Source organism: Neofelis nebulosa, chromosome 8 (genome assembly GCF_028018385.1).
Source record: "Neofelis nebulosa isolate mNeoNeb1 chromosome 8, mNeoNeb1.pri, whole genome shotgun sequence".
Taxonomy (NCBI): Eukaryota; Metazoa; Chordata; class Mammalia; order Carnivora; family Felidae; genus Neofelis; species Neofelis nebulosa.
In genome coordinates, this window is record NC_080789.1 from 24,334,337 (window position 1) to 24,352,622 (window position 18,286).

At 37.8% G+C, this 18,286-nt stretch overlaps 1 protein-coding gene across 4 annotated transcripts in view; it reads right to left on the reverse strand.

Moving 5' to 3' along the window:
- NEDD1 (NEDD1 gamma-tubulin ring complex targeting factor) overlaps nucleotides 1-17,391 on the reverse strand; it is a 48,600-nt gene extending 31,209 nt beyond the window's left edge. For 2 of the 4 annotated variants that reach the window (XM_058741705.1, XM_058741703.1), the window contains exons 1-5: nucleotides 17,289-17,391; nucleotides 14,180-14,323; nucleotides 11,167-11,261; nucleotides 7,014-7,130; nucleotides 3,814-3,954 (exon numbers count right to left, since the gene is read on the reverse strand). In XM_058741705.1, coding sequence (XP_058597688.1) covers nucleotides 3,814-3,954; nucleotides 7,014-7,130; nucleotides 11,167-11,261; nucleotides 14,180-14,315 — 489 coding nt within the window. In that variant the 5' untranslated portion in view covers nucleotides 14,316-14,323; nucleotides 17,289-17,391. Of the gene's footprint in view, nucleotides 1-3,813; nucleotides 3,955-7,013; nucleotides 7,131-9,810; nucleotides 9,846-11,166; nucleotides 11,262-14,179; nucleotides 14,324-16,901; nucleotides 17,244-17,288 lie in introns of those variants that run through there. The other 2 variants (XM_058741704.1, XM_058741707.1) reach the window with 2 other exon arrangements.
- Between the last annotated feature and the right edge of the window lie 895 nt (nucleotides 17,392-18,286).

Genomic DNA, 18,286 nt, shown 5'->3' on the forward strand with positions numbered 1-18,286 from the left:
AATGAGAAAATGGAATATAAAGCAATAACCACAGTGCCTGAGACACAATAAACGGTAGTAAGGTGATAACCTCTGCCTGGAATGCTCTCCAAACCCTCTGACCACCGACACTCACTGGAGAGCTACAGGATAGTCTTTGCCACACGTAATGCTGATGTAATTACATATCTGTATGGAAAGTTAAACCCTATATCTCACACCATACACAAAAATTAATTTGAAATGGGTGATAATAGACACAAATGGGGAAAGTAAAACAATAAAGCTTTACCTAAAAGAAAACAAAGGACACTATTTTAAGCCCTTGGGGCAAGCAAGATTTTTTTCAAGAGGACACAAAAAGCAGTATCCATAAAGAAAAAGTGATGTAGTAGAGTACATTTCATTAAATTTAAGAACTTCTGCTCATTTAAAAAAAAATTTTTTTTAAAGCTCATTTATTTATTTTGAGAGAGAGTGGGAAAGTGAGTGCACACAAGCAAGGGAGGGAGGGGGGGGGGAGGGAGGGAGAGAGAGAGAGAGAGAGAGAGAGAGAGAATATCCCAAGCAGGGTCCACACTGTCAGCACGAAGCCTGATGTGGGGTTCGCACCCACAAACTGTGAGATCATGACCTGAGTCGAAATCAAGAGTTGGATGCACCCCCTGTATTCATTTTTTACAAAGGCATTAGAGTTAAAAGGCCAGCTGTAAGCTAAAAGAAGATATATGCAACATGCATATCCATAAAATTGCTCCATCCAGAACATACAATTAAACTATAAATCTATCAGAAAAAACACAAGTAACAAAATACAAAAAGGAGGAACACTCTTGAACAGTGACCACACAAAACAAGGCATATGAAAATACACTCAACTTATTCAACACAGAGAAATGAAAATGAAAACACAGTAAGATACCACCACACAACCATCAAAATTGTTAAAATTAATAAGACACAATAGTTGGTACTAGCAAAACTGTGGAGCAACTGAATCTCATAAACAGTGCTGCCAGAAGCGTACAATGGCACAAGGATTTCAGAAAATCCTTTGGCATTTTTTAATATAGTAAAACATGATGCCTACATTAAGACTTAAGCCCATTTCTGAGTGTTTACTCAAGAGAAACGAAAACATATGTCCAAAAGAAGACACATACAATAATATTCACAGCAGCTTTATTGTAATAGCTAAAAACTAAAAACAACTCACATGTCCATCAACAAACTGTGGCATATCCGTGTAATGGAAAACCACAAAGCAGTAAAACAGTATAAACTACTATTCCATCCAACAAAGCAAACATAGTGAAGACTAAAAGAAACCAGACACATTCAATTCTTTTAAGAAATGTGAGGTAGCACCTGGGAAAGGTTAAGCGGGAGTCCTCTGATGTGCCAGAAATGTTCTATACCTTGATCCTGGTAGTTACGCAGGTATATGTACATATAAAAATTCATCAAGCTGTATGCTTAAGATGTATGTACTTACTATGTAAGTTATATTTCAATTTTAGACATTTAAATAATTTACACATAATAAAGACAAGAGCAATAACTAAATCTAATGTTTTCAGGACTATTCCTTCATATCTGGTTTTAATTAAAAAACAAACAAAAAAACCCCTCTCTAGTAAGATACAATACAAACTGAAATGTAAGAATATACATGGTAGGTATCTGACCTTTCATGTTACTAAAAAGTCAACTCAGAATTTATAAAGCTAAACATGTCATGCTTCTAATATATCAGAAATCGGGGGGAAAAAAAGGAGAGAAAGAAGAAAAATTAATTCCCTTAAGAAGCAAGACATTGGAACACTATGATGTTTTTCACAATAGCTCCAATGTCTATGGGCTTAGGTTTTTGTCTCCCTCATCAAAATATAAATAACCAAAAAGAATCACAAAAACAAAATATTACTTCCTGCTTTTATGCTAATATTAATGCATTTTTCTGTGGCAAATCTCTCATCCACATCCATAAAAGGCAGAAAGTGAAATTGCCTCCAAAGGCTTTCTCTCAGTTCAAGGTTTCTAGGATTGTGACATTCAACTAATCAATAACTCTGATTAGCAACTTAAATGCCTTCCAAAATAAAAGCCAAATCTTTGGTCTGGCATTCAAAGTTCCACATCAACATTATTCTATATTTACCTTTCCAATATCTTCTCACATTGGCCCTAAGAAGAACCTACGTGCTTTCCTTAACCTTTGTTTTTGTTCGTGTGATTTTCTTCATATAAAATATTCTTCTCCCAAAGTTCTAGATTAGCCTATTAAAATCTTTGTTACCTATAAATCCACTCACATATTTATTGAGGATCTTTTCCACATGAAGTACAAAGTTGGATAATGGTTGAGGACAAAGGAATGAGACACGGTTCCAACTGTAACATGGGAATGTACAGAGCTAACCCTACTATAAATTAGAATCAACTAATTAGCAGTCAATTCATAGTGTAGTAAAAACAAAACAAAATAAAAATCATTTAAGCATTAGACCCAGCTAAAAATCCTCTCTCCTTCAATTTTCCCTATTTTATTCCCAGATAATTTTCTCTCACTGTTTTGAATCACCATAAGATTGTTTTATAGGAATCACCTATAATATCATCTATAGATTTATCTTTTATTCTCGCAATACAGAAGAAACTTGAGAAAAGACTTCTTTTCTGTATTTTAATATCCATTAAATTTTCTTTAAACACTAAATATACAGTGAATACTGATTTCCAAACTGCTTTTTAAAAGTGAAGAGCTCCCATATTTTATCTAATAATAGGGCCAAAGTGATTACAATAAAAACTAAGGATTAAAAGAGACTGCACTTCACTAGAAATTTCTGTCCAGAATTTCATGGAAGGTTGGCCAAGAATTAGATTTTTTGAGTAACTAAATTTATTTGGTTAACTATCGAACACTTAACACAAAAAACAAAGCTCAATTTACCCTGTGCCTAAACACACTCAATTATCCATGCCCACCAAACAGTATTTATGAATAGAAATATCTGTCTTGTAGTTGGTACAGTTGGAAATATGCAATGCTTCTATAATTGTGATGTCATAGAAAGATTAATATCCATGTTTCAGATTTCACCTGCCAACAACTGTTTGTGTTTTGTTATATATAGTCATATTCTAGGATCATGTGGCTATTCAATGGCATAACTCAACACACATAAGCAATATAATCTAGTATGAATTACCTTATTCGAACATTTTTAAACAAGACCATTAAAAATAGCTAGCTGTAGGGGCGCCTGGGTGGCGCAGTCGGTTAAGCGTCCAACTTCAGCCAGGTCACGATCTCGCGGTCCGTGAGTTCGAGCCCCGCGTCAGGCTCTGGGCTGATGGCTCGGACCTGGAGCCTGTTTCGGATTCTGTGTCTCCCTCTCTCTCTGCCCCTCCCCGTTCGTGCTCTGTCTCTCTCTGTCCCAAAAATAAATAAAAAATGTTGAAAAAAAAAATTTTTTAAAAAATAGCTAGCTGTAAATTTTTCAAGCAAACTAAATACAAATTTAAAATATTTAATTTTAAAAACTTAAAATTGAGAGGACCTGGGTGGCTCAGTCAGTTGAGCGTCTGACTTTGGCTCAGGTCACGATCTCACGGTTCATGAGTTCGAGCCCCTGCATTGGGTTCACTGCTGTCAGCACAGAGTCAGCTTCGGATCCTGTGTCACCCTCTCTCTCTGCCCCTCCCCTGCTCATGCTCTCTCTCTTTTAAAAATAAATAAAACATGGAAAAAAAAATTTTTAACTTAAAATTCATTGTCTTATGTAACTCTGTCTTATCAACTCTGTTTTGAATAAACCCATACTGTACCTGGTTACTACCATGGCCAAAAGGAGTACTAGATAAATTAGTGGTTACACTGTGCAAAATAATTTCACCACTGAGAGATCCAGAAGCAATGTAACAATCATTCCAATTATATGTAACACAAGTTACTTCATCTTTATGATCCTGAAAAAAAGAAAGGAAAGTTAAGTACACTGCCACATAACTGTCACACCTCACATCTTCATGTTCTTGTAAATTTCTTTTTTAAATAAAACAGTATGTATTTGTGAATCTAATATTTGCTTTAACATTTTCCTCAAATAACCTAAACAAATTACTCAAATGAGTAGGAAACTATCTGATCAACATCAAGTCTTCTCAAGGAACAGAGACTTAGTTTTTATAACTGTAATAATGATCATGCACTCCAAAACAAGAGACAAAAGGGAAGGTAATTTTCTAGATAGCATTATGTCTCCCTTCCACTGACAAGTAACATTTACAGCAAGTTGACTATTGTGGGAGAGTCCCTGGCCTTGAGAGAATCACTGTTCAATCAAGAAGAGGGGACATTTAAATTAACATGAAAATGGCAGAAGGAATGCTAAATGAGTAGTAGAGGCAAAGTGTCCTAGGAAAGAGAAAAAGGCATCACTGGACCTGAGTTGACAGAGGAAGCTTTGTGGAAGACATAAAGCTTGAGGTCAGCCTTAAAGAAAATAATAAACCAAAAGCAGGGAAAGGGGAAAGAAACCAGACATGCAAAATGCAAGACAGCCAAAACAAAAGCCCAAGCCAGAAGGAGCAAGGCATGGTTGACAGACAATAGCAGCTGTTTCCGTTTGCTGAATACCTACTAATGCTGGGAACTTTATGGATTATTATTAATCCTTAGAAGAATCTTAGGAGGCAAGGTCACTTTTCTTATTTTATGGATGAGTTAACTACATGAGGCACAGGAAGTTTACGAAATCTGTGCAAGCTCACATAAGTACTAAGTGGCAGACCCAGGATTCAATTCCAGGTCAAACCCCGAAGCCTATTTTCTTCTTGGGATATTAGGCTGTCTCCAAAATCCAAAGGGGAATCCACTTTGAGGAAATAAAAGTGGTTTTAACAAACTGAGTTCACAAACACTATATTTTCCAAAGTCAAATTAGAGATATCTAGTAGGCACAGAGAAAAGTGGTAAGAGTTAAGAGTATAGTTTTTAAGAGTTTGCTATTTATATTAATAATATAAATAAAATAACTTTTGTATCTAATAATTAGCTTAATGTAACATCAAGAATAGTAGCTAAAATATTCCACTTATAATCCAATTTTTTCAAATGGTCCCTCAAGCATGTCTGGAGATACTTTCACATGTCACTCCTTCCCTAAATCAAAGAAAAAATTGCTATCCCACGGGGGAAAAAAATGCCTGATGAGAAGAAAAAGGAGAGTGGACATTTAATGCATTGTTCCCACTTGGAAAATTAAGAACATGGGGTCCAATACAATTTCTACGACTTTATAGAGAGGCAGGGGTCTTCCTTATTTTAACTGTGGAAAATAAGTCATTCTGTAAATCTTCAACAAGCACCTACCAAGTGCTAAAAATTGTGTTACCAGGGAGAGCACCACAGAGAAGAGAGCCCAGGTGAAAGATTAGATTTCCCACTATCACAATTAGTCAAATACTTGTTAACTGAATGAATAAAAAAAAAAACAAAAAAGACAAAAAACAAAAAACAATGAAGTGCCCTAAGAGTTGCAAACAATGAGAAGAACTAAAACTATCTGGAGTAATTGGGGAAAGTGAGGAAGGAAAAACAAGTAGAATTTTTCATGCAGTAGGAGTTAGAGGTGTAAGTGATGCTCCTAAAATGAGTGAGAATATGTGACAAAAACTGGCCACAGACTTCTAATCTCTTCTCAATTCTGTAAAACATTCTCTTCTCATAGTATGTATACCCCCTCTAAATAGCTTTAATTCAATTATTTCATAATTTAAAAGATTAAACAATGGATAATAATCTGAGTTTGCATCTCATCTTTGTCATACTAGTTGTTTGGCACTGAAGAAGTTCTTTAACTTCTCTCAGCCTGAGCTCCTCCAAAGGTACACGGGAACAGCAAGCACTACCTATCTGCAGAATTCTTGAGACGCACAGAATAAACGTATATTATGCACAGTGGCTGGCATATCAAAGAACTTAATAAAAGTTAACTATTCTTATTTTGGCAACTTTTGAATTTTCCTTAATTCTCTTCAAAGTTTAGCTAATACCTAAAATAAACTTCTACAGGTAATATTTTAAACAGCAATTACAGGATTATATTTTAATTACTCTAAGAGAAAATCATTCTCTGTATACAACTTCCCTAGTAAGAATTAAGTCAGTGACATCTGACATGAACAAATAATAACGACATCCAGCATTTGCTTCAAAATAATCTGAGGTTGAGATTATATAATAATCTGATTAGAGAGTAGATAAGGGAACACATAAAATAACACTGGCCATGAGTTCATCATCATCAAAGTCTGATAATGAATGTGTGTGCGTGTGCATGTGTGTGTATACACATCAATGTTCAGAACTTTTCATATTAAAAGTTTTTTAAAAACATATAAAAATTAAAAATAACTTTAAAGATGAGTTTCCAAATATTAAAAGTACACAACAGTGAAAAGTAGAATTCCAAAAAAAGCATAACCCAGAAGCTTTCATGTGGTTATTTTTATTCTGTGAAACTGCAAAAAGCTAACCATTTAAAGAAATGTTAATTATCCATAGTAAATTATTTTAGAAAAAATACCAAGATGAAAACACAAACAAAAATAACACAAACAGCAGCAATCATATACAGTAGAGAACTAAGAAGCTGAATCCCAACTCTGATTAGTAGACCGATTACTGCCATCCCAAAACCACTCTCATTTTTTTCAGAGACTTAAAAAAAGATCTCTAATGACAACAACTCATACTTTAGAAAAAATGAAGGAAGTGGTTTACTCAAAAAAGAGTAGACTAAGTGAAAACTAAGGGGAAAGTTTTAAACACCAATAATATGCATTGGTGACATATGGAGATAAAAATAGACCAAAAAATTTTTTCTGACTAATAGTATCTTTATTTTCCCTAACAAATCTCACTTCAATTCTGAAGCATCTTATTTTTATCATCAGAGCTCAAAATTAAAAGTTTGGTAATTACTTTAAACATTGTAAGATGTTCTAAAAAACAAGTTGCTTACCTTAAGAGACCGATGAACTCTTTTTGATTTTAAATCCCAAATATTAACAGTGTTATTTAGGCCTCCACTTACCAAATACATAGATGTGGAATTTAAACTGACACATGTCTGCTTTTGCTATTAAAGAAAAAAGAAAGTTACCTTAATTTAACAGGGCCCAGAGCAGACTTCCAATTCCCAACCAACACTTAGTAAGCACTATGTAAACATTTGTTGAATTAAGTGTGGATAAACAAGCTAAGAATTCTCCTAAAGATTCAGTTCTCATCACCTTCCACATGCATCCAACAGCTTGTAAGGAATTCAAAAGGACTTCAAGGAAATCAACCAGAGTCATGTTCTCTTCCATAGAGCACAGGAAACAGAGGAAGCTTAGGGAACATCAGCAGGTCCTGGCTTCCTATCAGGAATTACTTGCCCTTAATATTTCCCCCCAGTAAAATCTACTCTTGCACTTCCACAGAGTATATTGAGTTAGGATTCACCCACAGCTCATAAAACACTAAACCTAGAAGAAACTTTAAAGAATGTCTAGACTCACAAGTCTCCCCCTCAGAAGCCCAAGTCTCAAACATCAGGTCATGAAAACCTGACTCTACACTCTTCCTTAGGTCTGTAAAGACACCATCCACTAAGTTTCTCAAGATAAAAGTCCAGAATTAACTTTGACTCCTTTACTCCTTCCCTGTCATCTACAGAAAGTTCTTTAAACTCCAACACTAACATAAACCCCATAGGGCCCCCCTCTTTATCTACCGCAGCCACCAGCACACTAATCCCAACCCCACAGAACAGCAGCAGCCTCTTAACTGGCACCTCACTTCCAACCCTACTCCTCTACCTTCTATGCTCCACAAGTAGGATGACCTTTAAAAACTGCAAATCAGATCACAACGCTCATATTCAAAAATCTTTAATGGCTTCCACTCAGCCCTAAAATAAATTTCAAACGTATTAACCTGGCTTTCAAAGCCCCATTCCTCTGACCCCTTCCTACCTCATCTCACCATTTTCCTCATCACCCACTAATTCTCTAGCCACACTCACCTTCTTCTATTACTTAAACATAACAGCCCTGTTTTGGCTTCAAGGCTTCTACACAACTATTCTTACCTAGAAAGCTAAGTTCCCCCAAACCTTGGCTGAATGACTCCTTCTGGTCAATAGACAGCAACTTTCAATGCCACCTCTACAGGAGACCTCCCTTGGCCTCCTAATGTAACCTGCTATCTCAATTTCTTATTTTAGTTCTCTGTGTAACAACTTATCACTATCTGGGTATCATTCTGTAGTCTATTGTCTATCTCCCCCCAGAATGTCAGTTTCATGATCACTAAGCCCATTTCCATGCCCAATAAATATTTATGGCATAAGTAGGTAAAAATACAGAAGTTATCAAGTTTCTCACTATGAGTATCTACGAGCATCATCTATCTGGTAGTGCCATCAGTAACTATGCTACCAATAAAATACAATGTTGCATGTTATTTTTCCTATTTAACCTTCGGATACACGATGCAGTAACATTAATTGCTCTCACCTCTAGTTGTATGCCTTGGGGAAAAAAATAGAGAAATGAATTCCAAGGGGGACCTTTTATTACTCAGCTAAAAGTTAAAAGGCAAGCTATGTAGGTTTAGGCAAAGTCATCTCACCTTTCTAAGCCTATGTTTCTTCACCTAAGAAGTGAGAAATGAGGACAAGATCTATCATTCTCACCTTAAGAGTCCATGCATCTGGAAAAACACCCCATGCTCAAAAGAGCATTTCTTTCCTTTTTATTTTAATTCCAGTATAATTAACACAGTGTTATATTAGTTCCAGGTGTATAGTATAGTAATTGAACAGTGCTATCCACTACTTAGTGCTCATCACAATTAAGTGTACTTTTAATCCCCTTCAAGAGCACTGGATTCTTAAAAGGGTACAGATACCCACCTTTCCCCTCCCTCAAGGTTTCTTCCAGCTCTGAAATTTCTGACCGAGAGTCAAAATTACTAACACATATAAAAATATCAGGAGCACATTACATCAGTGTTTCAGTACAGTTGCTATAATTCCCTTATGGACACCGTTCTAGGAACTGACTTTGGTCTAAACAGACTAGTAAGATTTAGAATCTTGTTATCACCACTAATCAGGACAGTTTGCTAAGAGCTTTCTGAATAACTGTTAAAGAAAATAGGTAAGAGTGGTGTCCATCAAAGATCAATATATTACAACTTTAATCATCAAAAACAAGTCAAATTACTAAGGACTCGGAACAAAACCTATGTTTTTAACTGGCTTACCCTGATGATAGAACATCTTTTTTTATGCTGATATATTATTAATGTAGCTAATGAACTTAAATAATTAATGAACATTGTGTGCTTATCAGGAATCCTGTACCTTAAGACACAAGCAATGGGTGAAGTTTTTAAAATCTAAAATGAGAGCTGTTCAAATGTCTAGGTTATACAGTAGCCTATCGTATTCATTATACTACTATTAATACCAAATTGCCTATTCCGATGAGATAAAATACAAAATCAAAGAAAATAAATATAAACTTAAAGTTCTGCTCTAAAAATCGTGTTAAAGTAAGTAGGACAGAATCTTATTTTCCCAAGTAGTAATGGTCTAATATCTCAAATGGCACGTGAGTAATAGGACTTGGGTCCTACAAAGCAAAGGTTATCAGCACACTAATATGGTACAAGAAATTACTAATAAACGCTAAGGAACCACTGTTTGCAAAATATTCCTATAAGCAAATTAAATTAAAGCAGGTTCAAATTATAAGAAATAACCTCACCTTTCATCCACCTGTATTCTGATGTCATTTCTTAACTGTAGGAAAGAGAACTAACTATAGCAACTGACACGGAATATTCACAAAATCCTTACAACTGTGTTACATTTGTGAATATCATGTTATTTTCATACTTTAACAATAACAACAACTACAACAACACAGTTCCCAAACTGTTCTAAGGCATAATGCACAGAAGGAGCACAATATATACTGTGGTGGAAGAGGAATCTGAAATTGTTTTGATGTTGACATCCAATTCAACAAATGCTTGTTGACACCTTTGATAGTATCTAAAGATCCAAATATGACTAAGATGTTCTGCCTGCTCTTGAAGAACACAGTTTCCTTTTATCAACCAGGGATGCTCTCTGCCTCAATTTTACTTAACTGAGTTTGAATAGGCAGTGTGTCTCAAATTTCATGTCTACCCTAGCAGACATTCTCTGCCCCAGCCTCCAACATCTGTGGGCTGGAATTGATGCTTGGGTCAATCCCAAAAAAAGAATGGGTAGAAACCTAAAGTCCTTTTTAAATTAGATGAGCTCATATTCCATTGTTCTCCTTTATTTTTTCTAAGTGGACTACCTCACCTATTCCAGTGTATAAAATTATGACAATTCATAATGCTTTGTGGCTTGCTATGAAAATTTTGAAACTTAAATTAAGAACAAGCTACCACCTACTTGCACCTTTTTACTTAAACCTTTTTTTTTTTTTTTTAAATAGCTTTCAGGAAGTGTGTGTGACTAACAATGAAGACACCATCATTATCCTGAATCAGAGGGATTAATCTATAAAACAAGAAACAATATGCAATGAGAACTTCACTTAAATGCACTGGGACCAATGCTCAGTTTGACAAAGCCATTCTGTTCTAGGAGAGCTTGGGGAGACTCAGGCAGGCCCCTCAGTACCATAGGGACAGAAGCTATAGTAGAAGCTACCTTCACATAGCGGTCATTAGCTGATGATCCTGAGCTCAACGTCAGTAAAGGACAGGGATACATCATTAGGACTCTTATGACCAAATCCACCTGGTAACCTAGCCAGGGGTGAGGCTTAAAAAAGGCAGCAATACCAAGGAATCTCCCACAGAGAGATGGAGAAAGCAAGTGACTAGTTGAAAAAAACCTAAGTCCTTGATTGCTCCCCTTGGATCCACTATTATTTTACCTAAAGATGTTTCAGTACCTATCTCCTCTTCAAGTGTTATTGTATTATTTTGAGCTCAGGTTAAGAATAGTACTTTTCAACACATTTATATTTAGTTGCAAGCACCATAAGAAGCAGTTACCACCCAAGTAGAATTAAGATTTTTAATAGAAGGTTAAAAAAAACAAAAACAAAAACACTTACCCCTTCACCAAGCTCTAAAAGTGGAACAGGTTTACATTTGCAACTTGAAACAACAATTTTGTCGCCACTGGAAGAGGCTGTCACTAGAAAGTTATCTAAATGAAGAGTTATGGAGCATCAAACAATCCGTGAGCATCTCTATCACTAGACTATTACTGCAAGAATTATTATGATAAAAGCAAGTGCACTAACCTAAGACAAGCAAGTGAATATAGCTTACACACCAGCTTTCAAAAATGGCTCAGGTTACTAATTACTATGACTAATTCTCTTTACTACTACCGCAGGGAAGAGCCATCCTCTCTGGCTTTGCTATTACTTGAAAGCTATTTTACCCAAGTGAAATACTACTCCATTTTCAAAGAATAGGCCAGAAGGTCTAATTTTGTCCTTCAAGAATGAGATCATGATAAAAGCAACATCAGCAAATATCAATCAGCCTTTTCATCTATACACACCATTCAAGATAGTTATTTATTATTAACACAGTGCTTGGTACCAATTTAGTCTAGGAAGTAAACATCCACATTAGTCTCCTATTCGTCCACTAAAAATATAAAGCCTGATATATTCTTAGAACTGGAATTTTTATGATAGAATGTTTCAATCTTAAATATATTAACAATAAATATAACAGTAAGTACAGAAAATATAAATAAATGTGGTTAAATAGCAACTATTTATTCCATGGAAGAGTTAAATTTTTAAATAACTAAACAATGTAAAGTCAAATTTTAAATAAATTTAACTTAATTTAAAATTATATTACCGTATTTTACAGAAATTATAAGCAAAACAATCAGTAAACACAAAACAATGTAAATTAAGTATTTTTAAATTAAAATGATTAAATGCGATATACTCAAGAACAAGAGTCTAATTTTGAGAGTCATAACAAGTTAAAATATCAGAAGTTTAAATCTATGCTTTTTAACAAGCAAAGTCTTACCTGCATTATTTTTGGATGGCTTGCATAACATTTATTATTTCATGAATAGACCATGGATTATGATTTTATTATGATACATGATTCAAAAAAAAATATCATTCCTACCTAAATATTACAGCACTGAGAAAAACAAATCATTTCCCTTTCCTTGGCTTCATCCTCTACTTACTGCTACTTTTTCTCCTTAGAATACAGAAAAGGACTGAACAAAGATAATACGAAAAGGTAACATACTTACTCCTTTAATTTCTCTTGTAGCTTTTGAAGTCATGAGAAAGTGAGGGACATTACCTAAGAGGGCCAAAAAACCAATTTCCCTGGCACCTCACCCTTAATCCTGTTCTTGGAATCCATGCTAAGTGGACCCCAAGTAGCTGAGCCTGGGAAGTACCTGTTCTTTAGTCACTAACCTCCAGGGACAAGATCAAAGCCTCATTAGAAGTAAGACCATCGCGTCAGGCTCTGTGCTGACTGCTCAGAGCCTGGAGCCTGTTTCAGATTCTGTGTCTTCCTCTCTCTCTGACCCTCCCCCATTCATGCTCTGTCTCTTTCTGTCTCAAAAATAAATAAACGTTTAAAAAAAAAAAAAAAGAAAGAAAGAAAGAAAAAAAGAAGTAAGACCATATACAAAAGTTTCCTGTACATATCTACTTGTACAAGAAAACTATATAGAAATAAGACCAGGTTCCAAAAATCATCCCACACTACCTCACGATCACATCAGTTTTGTTGAGAACATTAAGTGGTTTATCAGCAGATGCTAACTAATAAAACTCCTTGGAATAAAAATAAACCCAAAATATTAAAACTTATCAAGAATTGCTACTTTTCTCTTAAACGGTAAATAATAGGGAAATTAAGCTCCACACATAATAAAAACCTAATAATAGAAGCAGCCTCACATATTTGTCACTCTCTTTAAAACATTCCTTCCTGCCCCCCCCCCCAAATTACACATCTGGAGAGTCCTTCAAAAATGTACTCCCTTGGCCATGAGTTTGATTAATAGAGCACCAAAGTAATTTATGTTCCTACTTTAATACAAAATCAAGGAATGATAAAGGGGTAAATTTAATTTAATAAAAAAAATTCATCATTTTTGTTACATATTTGCAAGAATAATTCGGTTGGGCATGAAAACTTGTTTTTGTTCACAAATCAGTCATATTTTAAAGTTCTGATATTTTTACTTTTATCAGGAAACAGAACATTAATACTTTGGTATTGATAAGATCAGACACACATTAAAACTTTATTCGTTAAGAAATAGTCTATATGTAAGAGCTACACAAAAGAATGATAATTTCTAGCATGCCAAGTTTACAGAACATGTTCATAGCACTTTGTTTAGAGCAGCGGTTCTACTGAGGGCTACCGGAATCTGGTGGGTAAAGGCCAGGAAGGCTTCTAAACATCCTACAATGCACACAACAGCCCCCCAAACAGAGAATTATCTAGCCCCCAATGTCAAAAGCGCAAGGTTGAAATATTCTGATTTCTAAACTTCATTTCCTCGTGCATTTTATCCACATTTAGGAGCTTACTAAGACAAGGAGAGAGAAAATCAGAAACATAGAAAAACTGAGGAAAATTCAATGTAGACAATTTCTTTGAGAAATCAAGCTATTTTCATCATAGACAAGAAGAGAAATATAAGAGCATATCAGTAAGATGAGGATGTTGGAGAATTTTAATTTTTATTTTAAATTTAATTTTGCTTCTGTCTTTGAGTTGTCTTTAATTTGCAGACTAGATCCATAAATACCCAAATGTAGATGCAAAAACTCATTCCAAACCTTTCAGAAGTTTTCCCACCATTACCTACCTTATTCCATCTGGGTTCAATAACAAACTGTTGATAAGAAAACTAATTCTATGGTCTGGATCCAGTAGCATATATGTATATACATTCATATGATGATATACTGTTAAACTACTATTTCGCTGTATCTATCTAGCTTTCATAGCTATGCAAAATATATTATTGGTCACATGCAAAAGGTTTCACTGATACTGGTTTTTTTAGCCTAACAAAAAGTGTTTTGTTTTTTTTTTAAAGGATACTATTGCTGCTCCAACACACTGAGCTGATTCCATGTGGTGATGTGTGTGGGTTGAATTTGTCCACCAATGTCATAGATGGAGCATCCCATATTTTAACATCATCTCCAGATGAAGCAAATCTGAGGTTTTCCTGCATGACTGCACCTACAAATAGTTTTAAAACACTATACTTAAAAAACAGTTAAGGATAGGTCAAATAAAAAAAAGTTAAAATGAAGGATCTACTCTAAACCCAGTGGCTCCACTGTCCACTTTTGTTCCAGAGTGGGTGCTCACCACCAAGTAGCTGGAACGATACTTCTAAAATCATATTCTCTCGGTTGACCCTTCCAATGGTTCTCCACAGCAATTATAATGATATCCAACCTCCTTGACATGCCTTATAGGACCTGGCCCTGGTGTAACCCCTACTTCTCTTCCCCAGGGCTACCAAACTCCCTGGCCTTCTTTCTTGCCTCAGTCCTTCCATTTGCTGCCCCCTCCACTTGGAACGCTCTTTCCCCAGATTTCCCAGGGTCATCTCCTTCACCTCACTCTAGTCTCAGCTCAAATGTCTCCTCAGAAAGGCCTTCCTGGCCACCATGGCTGAAGCAGCCCCATACCAGTTGCCCATTATGCAGTTTCATGTTTTTCATGACATTTTCTATTTGCAACTCTTGTTCTCACAATAATGTTGGCGTCTCCTGACTTGAACAAAGATCCTGAAAATGGATTTTGTCTTGTTTACTATCAGTCTTGAAATGTTCCTGGCACACCATGTGTACTCAATAAATAACTGCTGGATAGAACTTCCTAAATTGAGGTGCCTGGATGGCTCAATCGGTTGGTTAAGCACCCTACTCTTGATTTCGGCTCAGGTCATAATCTCATAGTCTTGACACTGGATCCCAAGGCGGGCTCTGTGCTGGGCATGGAACCTGCTTAAGACTGTCTCACTCCAGGGGCGCCTGGGTGGCTCAGTTGGTTAAGCATCAGACTTCGGCTCAGGTCATGATCTCGCAGTTTGTGACTCTGAGTCCCGCATCGGGCTCTGTGCTGACAGCTCAGAGCCTGGAGCCTGCTTGGATCCTGTGTCTCCCTCTCTCTGCACCTCCCCCACTCACACTCTGTCTCTCTCAAAAATAAATAAACATTAGAAAACATTTAAGTCTGTTTAAAGACCAAGTTTATCAAAGATTCTCGCTCCCTTTCTGCCCCTCCCCTGTGCATACATGTGTACACTTTTTCTCTTTCTCAAAAAAAAAAAAAAAACACAAAAAAACCCTCCCTAAATCTTTTTAAAATGTGTAATAAAATGTAGCATTCCTGCCATTTCAAAATCCAGAGACTTCAGTTTTTCCAAATAACTCCATAATTAGCAAATACAGCCAAAAGAGATGCCTGTCACTAAGTCCCTAAACCAATACTTGGTCTACAATGCCCCCACTCATATTATTTATTCACAGTATGTAATTCAAATACATAATTCTGACAAAGTGATCTCACAAACCAAGGCAGTCTAAAAGACAAAAGGCAAGGGAGCTGCTTTAGGCAGATACTTTAAGAGCAAGTAGTAATGCATAATGAGTCAGAAAAAAATCCTCAAAAATACATGGAAGAACAGGGAAAGGAAGGGGGCCTAGAGATATACCCTCTACACCTTCCTGGTGTGGACGGTGTAAGAGTACAGCACTGTATTAGTGATATCACAGACAGGGTCCCAAGTCTCCAACAAAGCATCCCATCTATGTCCAGTATACCCTATTTCAAAGGCTAAGTTAAAGGTATAATAAATTACAGGGCCCTTTGATTCTCAAGAGAAAAAAAAATGTGTTTATAAAAAGACTAAAACTTTAGTTAACTAGAAAAGTCACTTATGCGGTTCATTATGCTTCATTCATCGGATAAATACAGCGTTACTAAAATTAAAATCCTTTAGTCATCTGTTGAAATGTAGACATGCAGTGTTTGGACTTGGCACCTTGACATGTGGTAACATGTTGGTTCCCTACTCAAGGTACAATTAAGTGCTGGAAAGGCAATCTCTTTTTTTTTTTTTTTTTTTAATTTTTTTTTTCAATGTTTTTTATTTTTATTTTTGGGACAGAGAGAGACAGAGCATGAACAGGGGAGGGGCAGAGAGAGAGAGGGAGACACAGAATCGGAAACAGGCTCCAGGCTCCGAGCCATCAGCCCAGAGCCTGACGCGGGGCTCGAACTCACGGACCGCGAGATCGTGACCTGGCTGAAGTCGGATGCCCAACCGACTGCGCCACCCAGGCGCCCCAAAGGCAATCTCTTAAACCCAGCAAACACAACTGGAAAATGCCTTTACTATAAGCTTACACTGTTCCTGTTGAGCAGTGTGATGTAGTGTGGAAAGATCACTCAAGCCAGGGTTCAGAAAAAGTGGGTTCAAAGGATCTGTCCCAAAGCTACGTGACAGTGACTCTGGCAGAGTCACTTAATGTCTGTTTCCTTCTCTTCAAGTGCAGCGGGGAAGGGGACCATCTGCCCACCCACCTCAAGTCTGCTGAGAACTGAGCACTTTTAAGGGAGAGGCATTTACATCAGCTTCCCAAAGAGGGTCCCATCAAAGCGAGCTGTCAAGACACAAGGCGGTAATTTAGGGAGAGCGGCTACATGGGGAAAAAAAAATCCACTACAACAAATAAAAGTTCTTCAACTTTCATTCACCCAAAGTGCATTCTACTTGCAGGAGAACTTGCTCAACTGGGGTTACCTTATAAAATGCATTCGAGTCGTACTGGAGAGGTTTACAAAAGCGGGGAGACGGCCGGTGGAGAAGCGGCAAACTTTTCGGGGGCAACACACCCCTCAGAGCCGCCACCAACCTACCCCAGCAGACCGGGTCACCTCTCGGGTCAAGCCGGAGACGGTCGCGGACGGAGGTGCGCGACCCCGGCCCGCGGCTCCCAGGCACTTCCGCGCCAAACCCGCGGCCGCGCCCCTGCCCGACAACTGTCCGAAGCACCGGACCGGCCCGGGCGCGCGCAGCCCGGGGACCTCCGACCCGCCCGCGGGGTGGCAGGAGGGCGGGCGGGGTTCGGGAGTGTGCAGGGACGCGGCGGGGAGACACCCGCTGACCCCGGGCCCTACGGAACCTCACCTCTCAGCAGCGGTACACCGGGGGCCACGGCGCGGCCCGCTCCGGCGCTGGGCTTCCGGCTCCCGCCCGGACTGTTAAACTTAGGCGGCCGGAAGTCCCGCCCTCAAGTGGCGTCATGAGGAGAGGCTCTGCCAGAAGGGGTGGCTAGGGTTGGCGGGGCAGGGCCTGGGGCGGTGCTGGGCAGCCTCTCCGGGTAGCTACCCCCAGGGGCAGGGCGGGAGCTGCGGGTGTGGGCGGCTCCCTCCACACCCCAGCAACGATGGCGCTCTGCACCTTTGTGGTTCGTTTGTTCGCTGGCTGCCCGCTGTGTGCCAGGCACTAGGCTAGACTCGGTGCGCGGTGATGAGTTTAGCCTGGAAGTCATGGGTACGGTGAACACTTCTTCCTGGCCGCGTGGAGCTTACAGTTCGCCGTAGGAGGCGGACCTTAATACATAATCACATACCTAAAAGTGAAACTGTGACAGTTGCTTCAAAGGAAAGCTAGCAGATGAACCAAAGATGTACTAAAGGGAAATGAACATGGATATGGGTTTTGGAAAGGCTTCCTTGAAGAGGAACCCATGAAGAGCAGATAATACCCCATGCAATTTACAAACCAGAAGGCATGCTCAGAAAAGCTAAGAAATAACCAAAAGTCTAAGTGTCTGAGCTATCAGACTTCAAAACCCATGATCTTTCTTCCTAATCATTGATCTTGCTTCTTAATCGCGCTGCAGGGTCATGAAATCAAACAACATCTGGTTGGGAATTCTTTTGAAAGGGATGTTTCTCAGCATGGAAAAAAGAGGGTCTGAACTGAGTTTTCAATACCAAAGCTTTTTTTTTTTTTTTTTTAGCTCTGCTGACAATTTTTCTTAGAATACTTATAATACGTATAGGGCATTTCTTCTGCAAACAGTATTTTTATACCTTCATCGCAAGTGTGCGATAGAACTAGGAGTGGGTTTCTGAACTAGGTACATAAGCCCCAGTTGTTTGTACCCATGTTGCAAATAA